The sequence below is a fragment of the Bufo gargarizans genome, chromosome 4 (assembly GCF_014858855.1).
Source record: "Bufo gargarizans isolate SCDJY-AF-19 chromosome 4, ASM1485885v1, whole genome shotgun sequence".
Lineage (NCBI taxonomy): Eukaryota > Metazoa > Chordata > Amphibia > Anura > Bufonidae > Bufo > Bufo gargarizans.
In genome coordinates, this window is record NC_058083.1 from 303,547,682 (window position 1) to 303,565,905 (window position 18,224).

The window sequence follows — 18,224 nt, forward strand, 5'->3', positions numbered from 1 at the left end:
CACCAACAATCTTTTGCATTGGCAGAGTTTTCATCCATTACCATTAAGGAAAGGTATCCCCACTGGCCAGTATATTAGGGCTCGCAGAAATTGTACAGATGAAGCCAGTTTTTTTTTTAAAGAAAGTGAAATCTTATATCAACGATTTAGATGGAGGGGCTATCCAAAAATGAGTTTTGCACAGGGTATTTGCACAGGCCAAGGGCACAAATAGCTCTGACCTCCTGAATAATACCACACACAGGACCAACTCCAATGTCATCAGCTGTGTGGGCACGTATGACATGAATAATCCCAAAGTATTCCAATTTAGTAAGACTCCTGTACTCCACTTGGGTTTCAGTATAATGCTTTTTTATTTTGTGCAGTTCCAGTCAAAGAACGTTTTCGGCTGAATAGCCTTCTTCAGTACAACCGGATTGTAGCTGCATACAGTGTAAAGCTGAGTAGAAGATGGGGTTCCCTCAGTAGGTGGCAGGATGCTGTGTTTCACGGGAGGACTGAGGCCTGTGTGCCGGATTGCCAAGGCCAAGACATGGCAATCCGGCACACAGGCCTCAGCCTCCCGGAACGCATGCCAAACAGGGCCATAGAGCCCACGTGAAACGCAGCATCCTGCCACCCACTGAGGGAACCCCATCTTCTACTCAGCTTTATACTGTATGCGGCTACAATCCGGTTGTACTGAAGAAGGCTATTCAGCCGAAAACATTCTTTGACTGGAACCGCGCAAAATAAAAAGCATTATACTGAAACCGAAGTGGAGTACAGGAGTCTTACTAAATTGCATGTATCTGGTTTGGCAACCATCTCCTAACACCTACGCAATTCGATTGGAGAACTATCCAACCTTATATCCCCCAAAGTATTCCAGACACTCACCAAATATTGGCATGTTCTCCAGGCCAATACTGATCTGCAAGACGTGTTGAGTACACGTCCCCATATCACCCTTCTTAGAGGTAAGAACCTTAGGGACACTTTGGTTCACAGCCTTTTTTCCCCTGAACATCGTCCTACCATATGATTGAGATCCAAGATAGTAGGCACGTACCCATGCGGCAGATGTTCTTTCTGTCCTTACATTCAGAAATGCAAAACATTCAAGAATCCAATTGATGGTAGAGATTATCGTGTTAAAGAATTCATCAATTGTCATACCTCAGGCATTGTGTATATTGTCCAAGGTCCCTGTTTAAAAATGTATGTGGGTAAAACCACACAAGAATTTAGACACTGTATCTGCCAACATGTCAGCAGTATTAACACCAAGGCGAATACCGCCATCTCAAGACATGTCAGACGTTATCCCGATGACCCCAGCAGCCTTAAATTCTGGGGCATTTGTAAAAGGTCCTTGGTGGTTAGGAAGGGCAATCTGGACAGAGTCCTATTACAAGAAAAGACCAGATAGATTTACCATCAATGAGGGGCTTACCTACTAGTCAATCTGCGTGAGCAGTGTGTAGGCAGCTATAGATGACAATAACCCTCTAACAAACCTTGGGAAATATTTTTTGGGAGTTTTATTGACTTGAGTTTTTTCTGACACTAAGCTGTGGCTCTGACATACGTCTGCAGTACCTTAGGGGAGTGTGTCGACTTATACATATATACAGTGGATATAAAAAGTCTACACTAAAATGTCAGGTTTCTGTGATGTAAAAAAATGAGACAAAGCTAAATCATTTCAGAACTTTTTTTTCCACCTTTAATGTGACCTATAAACTGTGCAACTCAATTGAAAAACAAACTGAAATCTTTGAGGTAGAGGGAAAAAAAATATAAAAATTAAATAATATGGTTGTATAGGTGTGCACACCATTAAATTAATACTTTGTTGAAGCACCTTTTGATTTTATTACAGCACTCAGTCTTTTTGGGTATGAGTCTATCAGCATGGCACATTTTGACTTGGCAAGATTTGCCCACTATTCTTTGCAAAAACACTCTAAATCTCTCAGATTGCGAGGGTATCTCCTGTGCACAGCCCTCTTCAGATCACACCACAGATTTTCAATCGTATTCAGGTCTGGGCTCTGGCTGGGCCAATCCGAAACTTTAATCTTCTTCTGATGAAGCCATTCCTTTGTTGATTTGGATGTATGCTTTGGGTCGTTGTCATGCTGAAAGATGAAGTTCCTTTTCATGTTCAGCATTCTAGCAGAAGCCTGAAGGTTTTGTGCCAATATTGATTGGTATTTGGAACTGTTCATAATTCCCTCTAGCTTAACTAAGGCCCCAGTTTCAGATGAAGAAAAACAGCCCCAAAGCATGATGCTGCCACCACCATGCTTCACTGTGGGTATGGTGTTCTTATGGTGATGTGCAGTGTTGTTTTTGTGCCAAACATATCTTTTGGAATTATGGCCAAAAATTTCATCCTTGGTCTCATCAGACCATAACACCTTTTCCCACATGCTTTTGGGAGACTTCAGATGTGTTTGCAAAATGTAACCTGGCTTTGATGTTTTTCTTCGTAAGAAGAATACGGGAGATTGTTGTCACATGTACCACACAGCCAGTACTTGCTAGATATTCCTTTAGCTCCTTTACTGTTGTTATAGGCCTCTTGGTAGCCTCCCAGACCAGTTTTCTTCTCGTTTTTTTCATCAATTTTGGGGACGTCCAGTTCTTGGTAATGTCACTGTTGTGCCATATTTTCTCCACTTGATGATGACTGTCTTCACTGTGTTCTATGGTATATCTAATTCATTGGAAACTCTTTTGTACCCTTCTCCTGACTGATACCTTTTAACAATGAGATTCCTCTGAAGCTTTGGAAGCTCTCTGTGGACCATGGCCTTTTGTGTGGGATGCAACTAAGGAAATTTCAGGAAAGACCAACTAGAGCAGCTGAACTTTATTTGGGGTTAATCAAAAGCACTTAAAATGATGACAGGTGAATGCTGACTCCTATTTAACATGATTTTGAATGTGATTGCTTAATTCTGAACACAGCTACATCCCCAATTGATGTACTAATTTTACACAAGACGTCAAGCAAATCTTGTATTAAGCATTGTGAAACATGAAGGATGAATGGCAGTTAAGCTGGATCTTTAAGTTGAGCTGTATCATCCATATTTTCTGCCTTGACAAAAGAATACCAGCTTTTCAGATTATTAAGGCTAAGTGTCAGGTCAGTAAAATACAGCAAGGCACTGCTTGAAATAGGATCATTTCGTTAAAAGTCTGTTATTTAAGTGAGTTAACTTATAGTCGGCAGTTGCACACAGGTCATAAGAATAAAGGAAAATACATATAGTGGTAAATGTGCTTAGTGATCTTACCTTCCTTTGCAGAGAGGATTTCTTCATGTTCTGAAAGAATCAGTCAGTATAAAAATACAGTTAAAGAATATCCTGCTGGGATGATGACTTCAAAGCATTTAACACAATGGATGTAACATATTACAGAGAAAGTAAGTACCTGGCATTAACCACAATAATTAGTTGCTGAGCGAAGTTATGAAAACATTGACTCGGCTGCCTCGCCGAATTTCACATTTCAATTACTTAATTAAGCGCATTTCTTTGTAAGTAGCGGACGCAATGATAGGAAACGGCGATTGCACTGCATCATTGAACCCCTCAGATGCTGTGGTCATCCCTGATCATGGCATCTGAATAAAAAATGGGGGCCTTTCAGGGGTAAAAAAAAAAAAATAATAACCACCTCATCCGTTTGAGTGTAAAGAGGCTGCCGTGGCCATCTTGATTTGAGATCCCGTGCGAAATCACACGTGGTACATGATGACCTCATCATATGATGTCACCATGCACTAGATTTCATTTGGGATCTTCAAACAAGATGGCTGTGGCAGCCTCTTTGAATTCAAATGAGGTGAGTATGTATATATTTTTTACGCTATTTTAGGGAAAATTGATTCATCACTATTAACGCTAATAATAATTATACAAAATTAAAGATCATTGTCTTTACCCTGACATTAAGTTTACATGGAAAATACATTACAGCCAAATTTCATTAATCCATGATTAGCGTGGATGTTCGGGTTCACCGGGTTCGGCCAATCTTCGGGTTAAAGTTCGGATTCTGGACCCGAACTCGAACCCTAATCTGAACCCCATTGAAGTCAATGAGGACCCGAACTTTGGTCCACTAAAATGGCTGTAAAATAGTCATAGTAAGGGCTAGAGGGCTGCAAAAAGAAAGCAGAATAGGGGTAAGAGCAGGGCAATTGCCCTGCAAACAAATGCGAATAGTGAAATTACTTAAAATAACAAAGAATATAAAAAAAATATAAAATCATAATCTTGAACTAGGAGGGCGGAGGTCAAAGTGGAGAAAAACTTTGAGGAGGCGGTAGAAGTGACGGGGTAGATGGAAGCTGCAGTGGAGGAGGAGGAGGTGGCCAACAATGTTTTTGTTGTTTTTATATATATATATATTTTTACCTTTAATTATTATAATTTGTTTTTAATTTTTATAAATTTGGGAAGACCCGAGAACATTGGGAAATAGAAAACAGAATGCAAAGAGAAAGTGCACTGGTTGTATAACAATGGCTTGGTGCGGCCGGTATACTTGTATATTCAGCACAAGTTATGGACAAGTACTGTGGGATCCATGCCTGGCTAATTTTAATGAACGTGAGCTTGTCCACGTGAGCTTGCGGCTGCGCTTGTCTGTGATCACCCTCTACTGTGCTAAACACATGTTCGGAGAATACATTGGCCACAGGGCAGGCCAGCACCTAGGCGTAAAGGGCAAGCTCAGGCCATGTTCCCAATATGGAGACCCAGAAGTTGAATGGGGCAGAACCATCAGTCAGTACGTGTAGGCATGTGCACATGTACTGTTCCACCATGTTGCTAAAATGCTGCCTCCTGAAAAGACGTTCCGTATCAGCTGGTGGTGCTGGTTGTTGTGGCGTGCTGACAAAGCTTTTCCACATTTCGGCTATGCTAACCCTTCCTTCTGAGATGCTGGCGGCTGCAGCTGTGTTGGCGACTTCTTCCTCCACCTCTGCCTTAGCCTTGTGCATCCACTGTGCCCCCGCTGTCAGGTGGGAATGCCACCAGCAGCGCGTCTACCAGCATGAGCTTGTACTCGTGCATCTTCCGATCATGCTCCAGTGACGGAATTAAGGACAGCATGTTGTCCTTATAGCGGGGATCCAGCAAGGTGGCCACTTAGTAATCAGCACTGGTTAGAATGTGGGCAACTCGGTGGTCGTTGAGCAGGAACTGCAGCATGTAGTCGCTCATGTGTGCCAGGCTGCCCAGAGGCAACGACAAGCTGTCCTCTGTGATAGGTGTATTATCTGTGTCCTCTGTATCTCCCCAGCCATGCTCCAGTGATGCCCAATAGCTGCTTTGGGTGCCACCCTACTGTGAACACGGTTCCTCCTCCTCCTAATTATTCTCCTCCTCCTCATCTTCCAGAACTGTGTCCTGGCTGGACAGATGTGTACCTGGCCTCTGTTGGTGCAGGAACCCACCCTCCGGGCCACTTGTGAATGAATGGCCTGAGAACCGTGGAAATGACCCCTCTTCACTCATCACCCCAAGCTTTTTTCAAGGAGACAAAGTAGTGGGCTAGTAACGCTGAGTACAGCATAATCGGCACTGGCCATGTTGGTGGAGTACTCGAAACAGCGCAACACAGCACACAAGTCCCGCATGGAGACCCAATCGTTGGTGGTGAAGTGGTGCTGTTCCGCAGAGAGTCTCACCCGTGCGTGCAAGGTGGAGTTTCACCTTGTGGGTATGTCACATATGAGGCGGTGAGCGGGAAGGCCAAAGTTACACTGCAGGGCAGACAGGCGAGTAGCAGCAGGGAGAGAACGCCGAAAGTGCGCACAGACGGCCCGCACTTTCTGCAGCAGCTCTGAAATATTGGGGACATTTTTCTGGAACCTCTGCACCACCAAATTCAGCACATGTGCCAGGCTAGACCCAAAGCTTCTTACAAGATTTTGCCCATTATTGCACACCACCGGGCTAGGCTTGAGGCTCAGCGGCACCAACTACTCGTCGGTCTGTTGTTCCACGCCCGTCCACAGCTCCTGCGTGGTTTTTTTTTTTTTTCCCCCAAACAGATGAGTTTCAAAACAGCCTGCTGTAGTTTTCCCCCTGGCTGTGCTGAAGGTGGTGGTGAAGGTGTTATGCTGACCGCATGAGGAGGCGGTAGAGGAGGAAGTGGAGTAGGAGGCAACAAGAGGCAAAGAGAAATGTCCTGCAATCCTCGTGGCGGCAGGACAGGCGCCAAACTGTAAACCGCCTCCGGCCCAGCCTCCACTACATTTACCCAGTGTGCATTTAGGGAGATATAATGTCCCTGCCCGTGCTTACTGGTCCATGTATTGATAGTTATGTGGACCTTGCCACAGATGGTGTTTCGCAATGCACACCTGATTTTGTCCATGATTTTTTTGGTTGTGTAGGGCAGAAAAGTAGTGGTGGCTGGGAACCACATACTGTCGGACAGCCACCGCCATAAGCTTTTTAAAAGTCTTTGTCTCCACCAAACGGAATGACAGCATTTCAAAGCCTAGGAATTTCGAAATGCTGGCATTCAGGGACGGGATCGTGGGTGGGTGCTTCCTCTTTCTCTCCAGTGTTTGGGGGATGGACAGCTGAACGCTTCCATGGGACAGTGTGGAAATGCTGGGTGACGGTGGTGGAGGTGGTGGTGTTGCCGCCACATCCTCTGTTTGCAGGGTGGCAGGTGCCACTGTCACTCCAGAGTGGGAGGAAGAGGCTGAAACCGCAGCAAAAGAGGGAGCAAGAGGAGCCTGAGATATTTTGTGTTATTTTCAGGTGTGTACTCCACTGCAGCTCGAGCTTTGCATTTAGATGCCTGGTCATGCAGGTGGTGCTCAGGTTTAGAACATTTATGCCTTGCTTCAGGCTCTGATTGCACAGCGTGCAAACCACTCGCGTCTTGTCGTCATCACATTGTCTGAAGAACTGCCACACCAGGGAACTCCTTGGAACTGGCTTTGGTGTGCTCAGTTCCTGGGTGCAGTGGGCAGTAGCAGGCATACTGGCTAGGAAACGGCCACTCTGCTTTTGCACCCTGCTCCCTCTTTTGCTGTGCAGCTGGCACTGTGTGACCACCACCTCTTCCTACGAACTGCACACATGACACGCATGACCTTGATTCCATGTTGGGTCTAGGACCTCATCATCCTCCACATCATATTCCACCCACTCTTCACCCCTGCCCTCCTCGTCAGTCTGCACACGGCAGAAAGCCGCAGCAGTTGGCACCTGTGTTTCATCATCATGATCAGAGATGTGCTGCGGTGGTCCTCCCATGTCCACATCATGAAACATAAGTGGTTGGGTATCAGTGCCTTCTGGGGCAGGGCTTGATGGATGGCCCACGGAAACCTCACCAGCAGAGTCATCAAACAGCAAAAGAGACTGCTGCATGACTTGGGGCTCAGACTGCTTGGCTGATTTGCAAGGGGGTGAGGTGAAAGACAGATGTCCATGGGCTGCAGGTGCCAACTCTGCGGTTTCAGCAGGGGACCAGGTGGGAGACAATTTGAAGGAACTGGAGGCACTGTCAGCCATCCAATCTACTACCGCCTGTACTTGTTCTGGCCTTACCATTCGTACACCGGTATTCGGGCGTACAAAATAACACTGAACATTCTGTCGCCTCCCTGCACCTAAGGAAGGTTTTTCATTTTGGCGTGTAGCTGGCACAGATTGACCACGTCCTCTCCCTGCAACAGGAGCTCCACCAACACCAGCAGCACTAGGACCAGAGCCACGTCCCTTATTTCATGCTCTCCTCATTCTTTGAGGTCACCCAGTGAACTAACAGACAGACTAACTATATACATTTTCCTGTCATGTATGCAGTGCAGGTGTACCTCTCAGCAAAAATAGCTATATGTCACCCACTGATCTAACAGATGGATTAATTATATTCATTTCCCTGTCACATATGCAGTGCAGGTGTACCTCATACCAAAAATAGATATATGTCACCCACCTATCTAACTGACAGATTAACTATATTAATTTCCCTGTCACAGATGCAGTGCAGGTGTACCTTACACAAAAAAAAATGGGTTTATGGAACGCACCAATCTAACAGACGGATTAACTATATGTATTTCCCTGTCACGGATGCAGTGCATGTGTACCTCATATAATAAATGGGTATATGTCATCCACCGAACTAACAGACAGATTGACTAGATTAATTTCCCTGTCACGGATGCAGTGCAGGTGTACCCCACACAAAAATGGGTATATGTTACCCACTGAACTAACAGATGGATTAACTATATACATTTTCCTGTCAAGTATGCAGCGCAGGTGTACCTCACACCAAAAATGGGTATATGTCACCCACCGATCCAACAGACAGATTAACTATATTCATTTCCCTGTCACGGATGCAGCGCAGGTGTACCTCACACCAAAAATGGGTACATGTCACCCACCGAACTAACAGACAGATTAACTATTATATTTTTGTGTCAGGGGTACAAAGATGGTGCATTGCACCCACAAAAGCTTCATTAAATGCCCAAACTTTTGCTGCAAAGTTTCGGGTTCGGGTCCGGGTATCTGAACTCGCAAAGTTCTGTACGGACCCGAACTTTGCAGTTCGGGTTCGCATAACACTATCCATGATATGTTAAAATGTCATATTCACTTGAACAGATTTAATTGATTAGAATAAAATTCTTAGGCCTCATGCACACGACCGTTGTGTGCATCCGTGGCCGTTGTGCCGTTTTCCGTTTTTTTTTGCAGACCCATTGACTTTCAATGGGTCAGTGGAAAAATCGGAAAATGCACCGTTTGGCAGCCGCATCCGTGATCCGTGTTTCCTGGCCGTGAAAAAAATATGACCTGTCCTATTTTTTTCACGGCCAACGGTTCACGGACCCATTCAAGTCAATGGGTCCGTGAAAAATCACGGATGCACACAAGATTGTCATCCGTGTCCGTGATCCGTGATCCGTGTCCGTTTTTTCCTATCATTTCAATGGCAAACTTGACTTAGATTTTTTTTTCATTTTTCATGTCCGTGGATCCTCCAAAAAACAAGGAAGACCCACGGACGAAAAAACGGTCACGGATCACGGACCTACGGACCCCGTTTTTGCGGACCGTGAAAATAAACTGTCGTGTGCATGAGGCCTTAGAGAGATCCTGTGCTTCAGTCAGAGGTAAAACTACATAGCTCCATTGTGCAGTAGATGGAGCTCGCTACTACAGCTCTGCTCTCATTCAAGTGAATAGGGGCAGTGTTTCAGTAACTAGCTCTGTACACCACACAACATTCATAGCTGTATAGTTGCGGCACCAACTTCTCACATTTGAGCTACTGCAGAACAGTTGATCCGCAAGGATATAGGGATTTCGACTCCTGTTTATGATATATTGATTTCTTATCCTGAGGTGTTAACAATCCCTTTAAGGATTGTAGGCTGTACGTTATGGACATTCTTTTTCAACTTTACCACGCTGATAAAAAATAAAGTTTAAAGTGAACCTGTCACCTCCAAAAAAACACCCCAAGCTGCCAGCAGTACCTGACAGTATCTAGCAGCGTGTTTCCGACTATAATTTTCTTCCTGAAGGCCGATGCGCCTAAAGCTCAGAAAAAGTTTCCTTATCCCCTGACAACCGGCAGTTCGGCTGGCTTTGCTGAACTCTCTGCATAAGCGCTGTCAGTCACAGCAAAGGGGCAGGGAAGTGGGCGTGGTTATCTTGACTTGAAGCAAGGAGGCCGCTGCCCCCTTGACTTCAAGCATGACTAGAGAAATGTGTTGGTCGCCTTCAGGAAGAAAATTTTTATCGGAAACACGCTGCTGGCTACTGTCAGGTACTGGTGGCGGCTTGGGATGGTTTTTGGAGGTGACAGGTTCCCTTTAAGGGAAATAAGAGTTGGTTAGCTAAGGAACACAATCGTATGAACAACATAGTTCAGAATCGCAAGATACGTATGGGCAGCACAGTGGTTCAGTGGTTAGCATTGGTACCTTGCAGCTTAGGTTCGATTCTGACCAAAGACATCTGCATGGAGTTTCCTTTAAAGACATACTGATAGGGAACTTAGATTGTGGGCTCCATCGGAAACAGCAAGCAATGATAATGCCTGTAAAGTGCTGCAGAATATGTCAACAATATAAAAGTGAGTAAAATAAAAACCTAATGGAGGTAAAACATGACCAAAAGATTAGGTTTTAATTTGTCGACACAAAGGATTTAATTATTTATTGCATATTTAGAAGCAATGTTAATAATGTAATGCAATGTTCTGATTATTGTGTATATTATTAATTTACTATCAAACTAGAAAAGAACACTGGGTCCCGCCGCCGGCCGGGATGGCGCCACAGCGCTGGTGGTCGCCGTGCAGCGCCACGCCAATTTTAGGTTAGGACCCACTCTTAGAGGCAACCTTGGCGTGGTGAGTGGGCTTATTGCCTTTTGATCAAAATGTACACTAATGCCTCATTTAGCATGTAGCATGGAGGTAGTACACATGCGCTATTTAGTGCTGTCTCCTGCAGGAATGCAGGGATGAGATCATAGCATTAGCAGTGGATGTGCGATTCATTTCTTCTTTTCTCCCATTATTTAATGCATAGAAAAGAACAAACGTTTTGTAATAAAATTCTATTTGATGTTTCTGCTGAGAATGAGGTCTTGAAATTATTGCTGAGTTGAATAAGGTTGGACCGTGTGACGCATTGTGACCTACTTGTTGAAAAAAAATATATAAAAAATTTCAACCATGTGGGGATAAATAACTTGAACATTTGACTGTGTTGTGAAGCTGAAAGAAGTAGAAAAGTAATTACTGTCGCATCAAGAGCTAGAATAAAAAAGTAGAAATACCTATAGTAAACTATTCCAAAATAGTACATTACATAGAAAGTGAATATCCATGTAAGGTTCCTCATGCTATCTTTTCTGGATAATATATTAGGGTTTTTAACTTTATAGTTATTCACAAATCCTAGAATCTAGAATAAAAGTCTAGGATCCTAGAATGAACATGGTAAGTAGAGCAAGTCATATGCATCTTTCAACACCAGTAACAAAGCCATATGGAAAACAATATGTATTTTCCACCTGACAGTATCTGTCAGAAAGATTAACCCTATTAAACAGGCATAGTGCCTGATATGGATGATGATGAAGTTGCAGTATTTTTTCCTTTCCCAGCTTGCAGTGTTGTGGAGATATCATTACTTTTATCTATATGCAAATTAGGCAGTTTAAGCACCAGGGGGTGGGCTGTAGCGCTTAGAGAACCGCTACAGCTACTCTTCTAGTACTCATTACAATCCCCCCTTCCCTTTGACAAAGCTAGACAGCACTATATTCTTGTGTCTGCGCTGTGACCCACTAATAATCATTGCTGTTCCAGCATTTATAGTAGTGTTTAGCGAACTGAAGTTAACAAAGTGGAATTCGATCTAAAATTTCAGGAAAACTTTGATTCATTGTGAAACCTAATTTCCTGGAAGTTCGTGGTAACGAATCAGATTATTTCCTAAAATTAGGGCTGCATGTGTTGTAAAGTGAAAGTAAGTGTAGCGGAGACTAGCCCAGGAACGAAAGATCATCCATAATGCCATGCAACCAGCCAATCCAGATCTATCCACCCCCTGTAAAAGTCGCAGCCCTATAAAAGCCTATTCCCTCTTGGTCACCACCATTTTTTGTCTCTGCTGTGCATAGGCAGAGATGTGGAAGCGCAGTTATGCTAGGGATAGTTTTTATTTATATCATTCTATTGTCTGTGGCATGTCCAAATTGATTAATTGATAAACAATTCTATTAGTCCCTGATTCACAAATTGGGATGATACACCTGTCTCATTCTACTGTTTGTGTCATGTCTACGTTGATTAATAAATTAGCAATTCTATTAGTCCCTGGTTCACAAATTGGGGTGACACATCAGTCTCATTCTACTGTTTGTGGCATGTCCACATTGATATTTAACTGCCTCAGTTAGCCCAACAGTTGCTGTGATTTAGTGTTACAGAGCAGTTTTATTTAACACTGTGTGGGAATTGCAAATAAATTGATTCTTCGTACAACAGAGTTGCCCACAAGTTTGCCCCAAAAATTATGCTTTTGGCGAAAACTTTAATCTTGTAGTGAATAAATTATTCTTTTTATCAAATAAATTAGTGTGCTCCAGTATTACAATCCCCAATCCCTGTGATGGTAACCCACACCTGTTGGCAAAGGGTAGACACACGGCAATCCCTTCAGTGCAGTGCGTGCAGCCCCGCAAATGTAAGGGCATCACAGAGCAGTTAGTGCTGAACGCCACTTGGCCTTAGAAGATGTTGGATGTGGACAGCCTGGGGTCAAAAAACTCCTTGTATTTGGGTTAAACCCGAGATGGGCGGAACTTGGCGGATGACTCAAACTTGGCAGCTAGATTATTGCCATAAGGGAGGAGTCTCGTTGGTTATTAGAATGAACTACACAAATTGGTCCACCAACTTCATTGCAGCTAATACGTTCTTTCAGTTAAAAAATTTTGTTTGCATTGTTATTGCAATCGTTTATGGTCAGAACTACTATGGTATTGCGAGACAAATTGCTCCACCAAATCGACCTAAATTTATCATTTCTAGCTACCATGTTCTCTTATGGAAAATATTATTCTGCGTCACTCTAACAGCCACAGCAAATTTTAAACAAATTCTACGTCACTGTGCAGTGCAACGGTGCAACAAAATTTTAACCCATGTAGATCCCTCCATACTATGAACTTAATGGTATTTTTATTTTAACATGTATTTGAGTTAAAACCAGATGGGCCGAACTTGCTGGATGGATCAAACATGGCAGCTAGATTATTGGCATAAGGTAGGAATTCTTGTTAGTTATTGGAATGAACCACACAAATCACTCCACCAACTCAACCCAAATTCATTTTAGCTAATATGTTCTTTTAGTCAGTGTTTGGTCAGTGTTTTGCATAAGTATTTGACAGAATATGTAAGCTAAAAGCAAGAGTGGGTCCAAAGTACAGATGAGATACAAATATTTCCATTACATTTTATCTTTGTTTTAGACCCACTCCTGTATTTAGCTCACACATTCTGATCGAATATTGATCCAAAACACTGACAAAATACTGACTTTCTGAAAGAGGCTTTATGGATTCTCAAAATACAGGATTGTTTTTTTTCTTTGTTTTTAGTTCTTCCGACAGATCAGAAGAACGGAAACATAAACAGTGATGTTAACACAGCCTTACTGCCACTGCTGCTGATCCCCCTCCCCAATCTGTCATGAGGTTATTTTTTCACAGTTACTGCTACTGCTGCCGCCATCGTCCCCATTCTGTCATGGGACCACTTTTGTCAAGGTTACTGCCACTGCTGCCACCACCAGCCTTACTCTGTCGTGGGGCCACTATGTCACGGTTACTGCCAGTGTTGCTGCTGCTGCCACCATCCCCATTCTGTCATGTGGCCACTACTGCTGCTACCACCATCCCCACTCTGTCATGGGGCCACTACTGCCATTGCTGCTACCATTGTTACCACTCGGTCAGGGACCCACTACTTGATTCTTGGGGCAATGCACGGTTAAGTCCATGGCAATAAATTAGACCTGACGCTTTTATTGACCTGTAATATTGACACACAGTAATTCCACAGCCAACAGAAGGAATTAGCTATGATTCTTGGTGCCCTGCACAGTGATGTAGATAGCAATAAATTACAACTGCCTGTAATACTAATGGCACAGTATCTACAGAATAGATTAACTATAAATGTACAATACCCTCTCCCTGCACTGTCCCACCTCCTTTAAGGGCGTTGTCTAAGTGTACCCCTCAATTTTTCACAGTACCCTTGATGGTGGGGATAGACTTTCCTGAGGGGAACAACAGGTTGCTACCTCTTGAGGAGAGGAGGCACACAAGGCAGCTTGTCCAGGCGGACCAGGATATACCTGGGTAGGCACCATAAGTACAAGCATAGTCATGCAGGCAGGTTCATTACCAGGAGCAACAGTGCAGGACCAAAGGATGAGGCAGAGGCGTAGTCAGGCAAAAGGTCATGGAAGGCAGCACAGGAACAGGTCAGGCAATCCAGATCGGCAACAGGAGAGTCAAGGCAAGCAGGCAGGGATCAGATGAGTAGCAGAATCCAGGAACAAGGTATAAGTCAGGAGCACACTTGAGTATCAAGAGCTTAGCAAACAAAAGGACCTTGACACAGGTATCTTGGAAGGGGGCTGAGCCACTTAAGTACCTGCAGGAGAGCCTGGGTTGGTCACATGACCCAACCCATGCAGCCCAGGGAGTGATGCGCGCCGTCCCTAGGGCAGTGTAACACAAAACCAGCAGCAAGCATGCTGTGGCCAGGGCTGAGTGGAACCTGTAGAGCGGAATCTTCAGCACCACAGCACGTACAGCGACTGAGCCCAGGACTGCAGAGGTGGACGTAAGGATAACCGCTGAGCATGGTGCCCAGAACCACGGCGGTAAGCGGGGGAACAGCGGCGTCTAGCAGCCACTGTTACAATAATGATATTGGGCCACCAAGTATTATGCATATGATTAGGCAGAGTGACCTGGGTATATCAGATTTATCGTGATTTGTGACAAATTAATTTCGAATAAATCTAATTTCTTGACGAACTTTGGCAAATCTTCAGAATATAATTTTTCAAAACTTCGCTCATCTCTAATTAATATGTTATATGGAGTCATTAGTGTCAGTGAGTTTTATCAAGACCATGCATTTCCCAAGGAATACATGATTTTGCTAATGCACTGTGAACAATATGTAGGCAATCATTTACAATAACAGAATGCATTTTTGTAAGTAATTTAGTATTTATACCCCAAATGTGAATATGTATCTACTTATTTCCTTTAACTGCTTATGTTTTCAGTTGTGTGATATGTTTCAGCTGTTTTACAGGGCACACATATCACTTTATTTCTAATGTATATGTATGTGCATATTAAGCTGGCCCTAGGCATTATGTTTTGTTGCCAGACCTTTCTGACAAGAACCATTAGCAAATCAATCTACTATGGAGTCAATGAAACCGGGAATCTAACAGGCTTAATTAATACTTTATTTCACTAACATAATAAGCAGCTGAGATGTAAAATAAATGTTGGTTGTAAGTTGTCTATGGCCAGCTCAAGGCTGACATCTATAAGAAATGTTATTTGTGATCTACTAACAATGTATTATTCATGGGAATACATACAGCTAAATTAACCTACAGTATAAAGCATTTATATATGCCATACAGTAGGCTTCCTCTTTATGTAACATGTGGATATTTTAAGTACCTTAGATGTAGGTTGCATAACAATATGCATGAATTATGAAAGATTTTAGTGTTTGGGTTATCTATGTAATAATATGGAGACTTAGGAAGAAAATGAACGGCAAACTTTGATATTACAATTATATACTAAGTATGATATGCAGCATTCAAAATGCATGCTGTTGCCAAATGGAGTATACTAAATACATATTCACCTGTCTTAACTTCTTCCTTTGATGCTTTTTCCTCAATTGTTTTTTCTTTTTCTGAAAATAGAAAGTTTTAAAATGTTCTAATGCAATAATGATAAACACATCAGCATAGTCACTAGGTAATCTGATAATCCAGGTATAGTTAATGAATATTTCCATTCTGCTAAATTACTCATTCAGAAAGTGGTTCTGCGGTAAACTTCATGTACATTTAACTACACAAATGTTTAAAGATACTTTTATTGTCAGTTTATGTTGCCCAGTTGTTGTATCCTACTTGAGGACCATATTCTGTAAGAACAATTTATTAGAGAAGACACTTATTGACAAAAGATAACGCCCCAAGAAGTTGTTTGAATGAAACTTTATATATGTACATGTAAGGCTACTTTCACACTAGCGTTGTTTAAATCCGGCGTTCAATTCCGACACGTAACTGCCCACCGGATCCGTAAAAACGTGTAAAAACAGATTTCATTTGAATTCTGATCAGGATTTTGATTACAATGAAAAAATGCATTGGAAAAAACGGATCCGCCATTTATGGATTTTAACTTTTTTTTCACATTTTTCGGGTTTAACATGCAAAAGCCGAATCCGGTTTGACTGAAAACACGGTGCCGGATCCAGCATTAATGCAAGTCAATGGGAAAAAGACCAGATCCGGCGTTCAGTCAAAGTGTTCAGGATTTTTGGCTGGAGGTAAAAATACAGCATGCTACGGTTTTCTGAAAAGCCTCATCAGTCAAAAAGACTGAACTGAAGAAATCCTGATGCATCCTGAACGGATTATTCTCCATTTAGAATGCGTTAGGATAAAACTGATCAGTTCTTTTCCGGATTTGAGCCCCTAGTATGGAACTCAGCGCCGGAAAAGAAAAACGCTAGTGTGAAAGTACCCTAATGATGATATGTTTAAGTGATTGCAATATTAATGTTTGTTTGGGGGAAACTGTATAAAAGATACTCTATTACCCTGTTGGGCCTCCTCTAGCTGAATACAATATGAGATACAGCTGAGTATGGAGTTATATAGGCTCCGTATGGTATCCTGCAGCACATTTGCCTATAGACATTACAGCTGGGCCTATAGATCCTGCATACCTGTAGGTTGTTCAAACTGGCATCCTAGCTATTCCCATAAATGTTTGACTGGTGATAAATCTGGCGACCAGGCAGGCCAAGGAAGTGTTGCAATCTGGCAAAGATATTCCTTGGAAACCGTTGCTGTGTGTGGGTAAGCAATATTGTGCTCAAAAATGGCAGTTGAAAACGTGTCCTGCACATATCACTGAGCTGTTATTGTCCTTTGTGCCGCTACTAGGGGTGACCGACTGTTGTATGCAATGGCTCCACAGATCATCACGCCAGTAGTTAGGGCAGTATGTCACTAAACAGAACCTGGACGTTATGGTTCCAGTCCATAGCAGTCCAGGTTTCTTGGTCACAACAAAACTGCAAATGAAAGTAACTGTGGCTGGATGTCAATTGCAGGACACAAGTGCTGTGTATTCAAATTTCCTTCTGTTAAGAGCCTGGAAATAGTCCAGGCAGAGACAGAGGTGTGTAATGAAGGTGCCACCTGTGTATGGGTGGTGCATAGTGTTGGGCGAGAATACTCTGCCGAACACTAATTTTACTCGAGTCTCCTCCCGCACGTTCGGTACATTTACTGTAATGCTGTAGCCATGTTGTCTATTGGCATTACAGTGATTGGCTGGAACGCGTCATCGGGTGCTATATAGCACCCAATGACACATGTTCGGCTCAGTCTTAGCCAGGGAGAGCTGTGCTGAAGAAGGGACAGATAGTGTAGATAGTAAATAGTAATATTTTATTGAAAAATCTTGTTAGAGACCCAAAAGTCCTTTTAAGGACTATTGTTGTATCTGGCAGCAATATAATTATTAGCGCAACCTGCACTAAATTGCGCGGAATTGTTAGAGAGACCCAAAAGTACTTTTAAGGACTATTGTTGTATCTGGCAGAAATATATATTTTTAGCGCAACCTGCGCTAAAAAACTTGTAATTTTTGGGCCGCTGCAGGCAGCAACATTATCTGCGCTACATCTACTGTCTAATGTGTGCACAGCCTAAAAATCTGTGACATCCAGTGTACTTTTTCCATAGACGGTGTCCGCTGCGGACAGTTACATTACCTGCGTTACATCTCCTGTATAACATTTGTGTATTCGAAATATCAGTGACATTCAGTGTAATTTTTTTTGCCGCTGGTGAAAGCAACATTATCTGCGCTACATCTCCTGTGTAACGTGTGCGTAGCCTAAAAATATCTGTGACATCCAGTGTACTTTTTCCGTAGACGGTGTCGGCTGTGGACAGTTACATTACCTGTGCTACATCTTCTGTATAACGTTTGCGTATACGAAATATCAGTGACATTCAGTCCAATTTTTTTGCTGCTGGTGGCAGCGACATTACCTGCTCTGCATCTCCTGTATAACGTTTGCCCATCCCGAATATCAGTGACATTAATTTAGTGTAATTTTTTATTAGCCGCTGGTGATAGCGACATTACTTACGCTATATCTCCTGTTTAACGTGCGTGCATCCTAAATATCAGTGACATTCATTCAGTGTAATTTTTTATTAGGCGGTGGTGACAGCGACATTACTTACGCTACACCTCCTGTTTAACGTGTGTGCAAAAACCATTTGTGCAAGGTGAGCAGTAAGGGACGGGGAAGTGGCCGTGCTGCTGATGGTGCAC

The 18,224-nt window shown here is 43.0% G+C and overlaps 1 protein-coding gene across 1 annotated transcript in view; it reads right to left on the bottom strand.

Moving 5' to 3' along the window:
* LOC122935391 (titin homolog) overlaps positions 1-18,224 on the bottom strand; it is an 848,771-nt gene that overhangs the window by 67,324 nt on the left and 763,223 nt on the right. Inside the window, exons 81-82 of the mRNA XM_044291163.1 lie at positions 15,496-15,546; positions 3,294-3,323 (exon numbers count right to left, since the gene is read on the bottom strand). Of these exons, the coding sequence (XP_044147098.1) occupies positions 3,294-3,323; positions 15,496-15,546 (81 nt within the window). The remainder of the gene's footprint in view (positions 1-3,293; positions 3,324-15,495; positions 15,547-18,224) is intronic.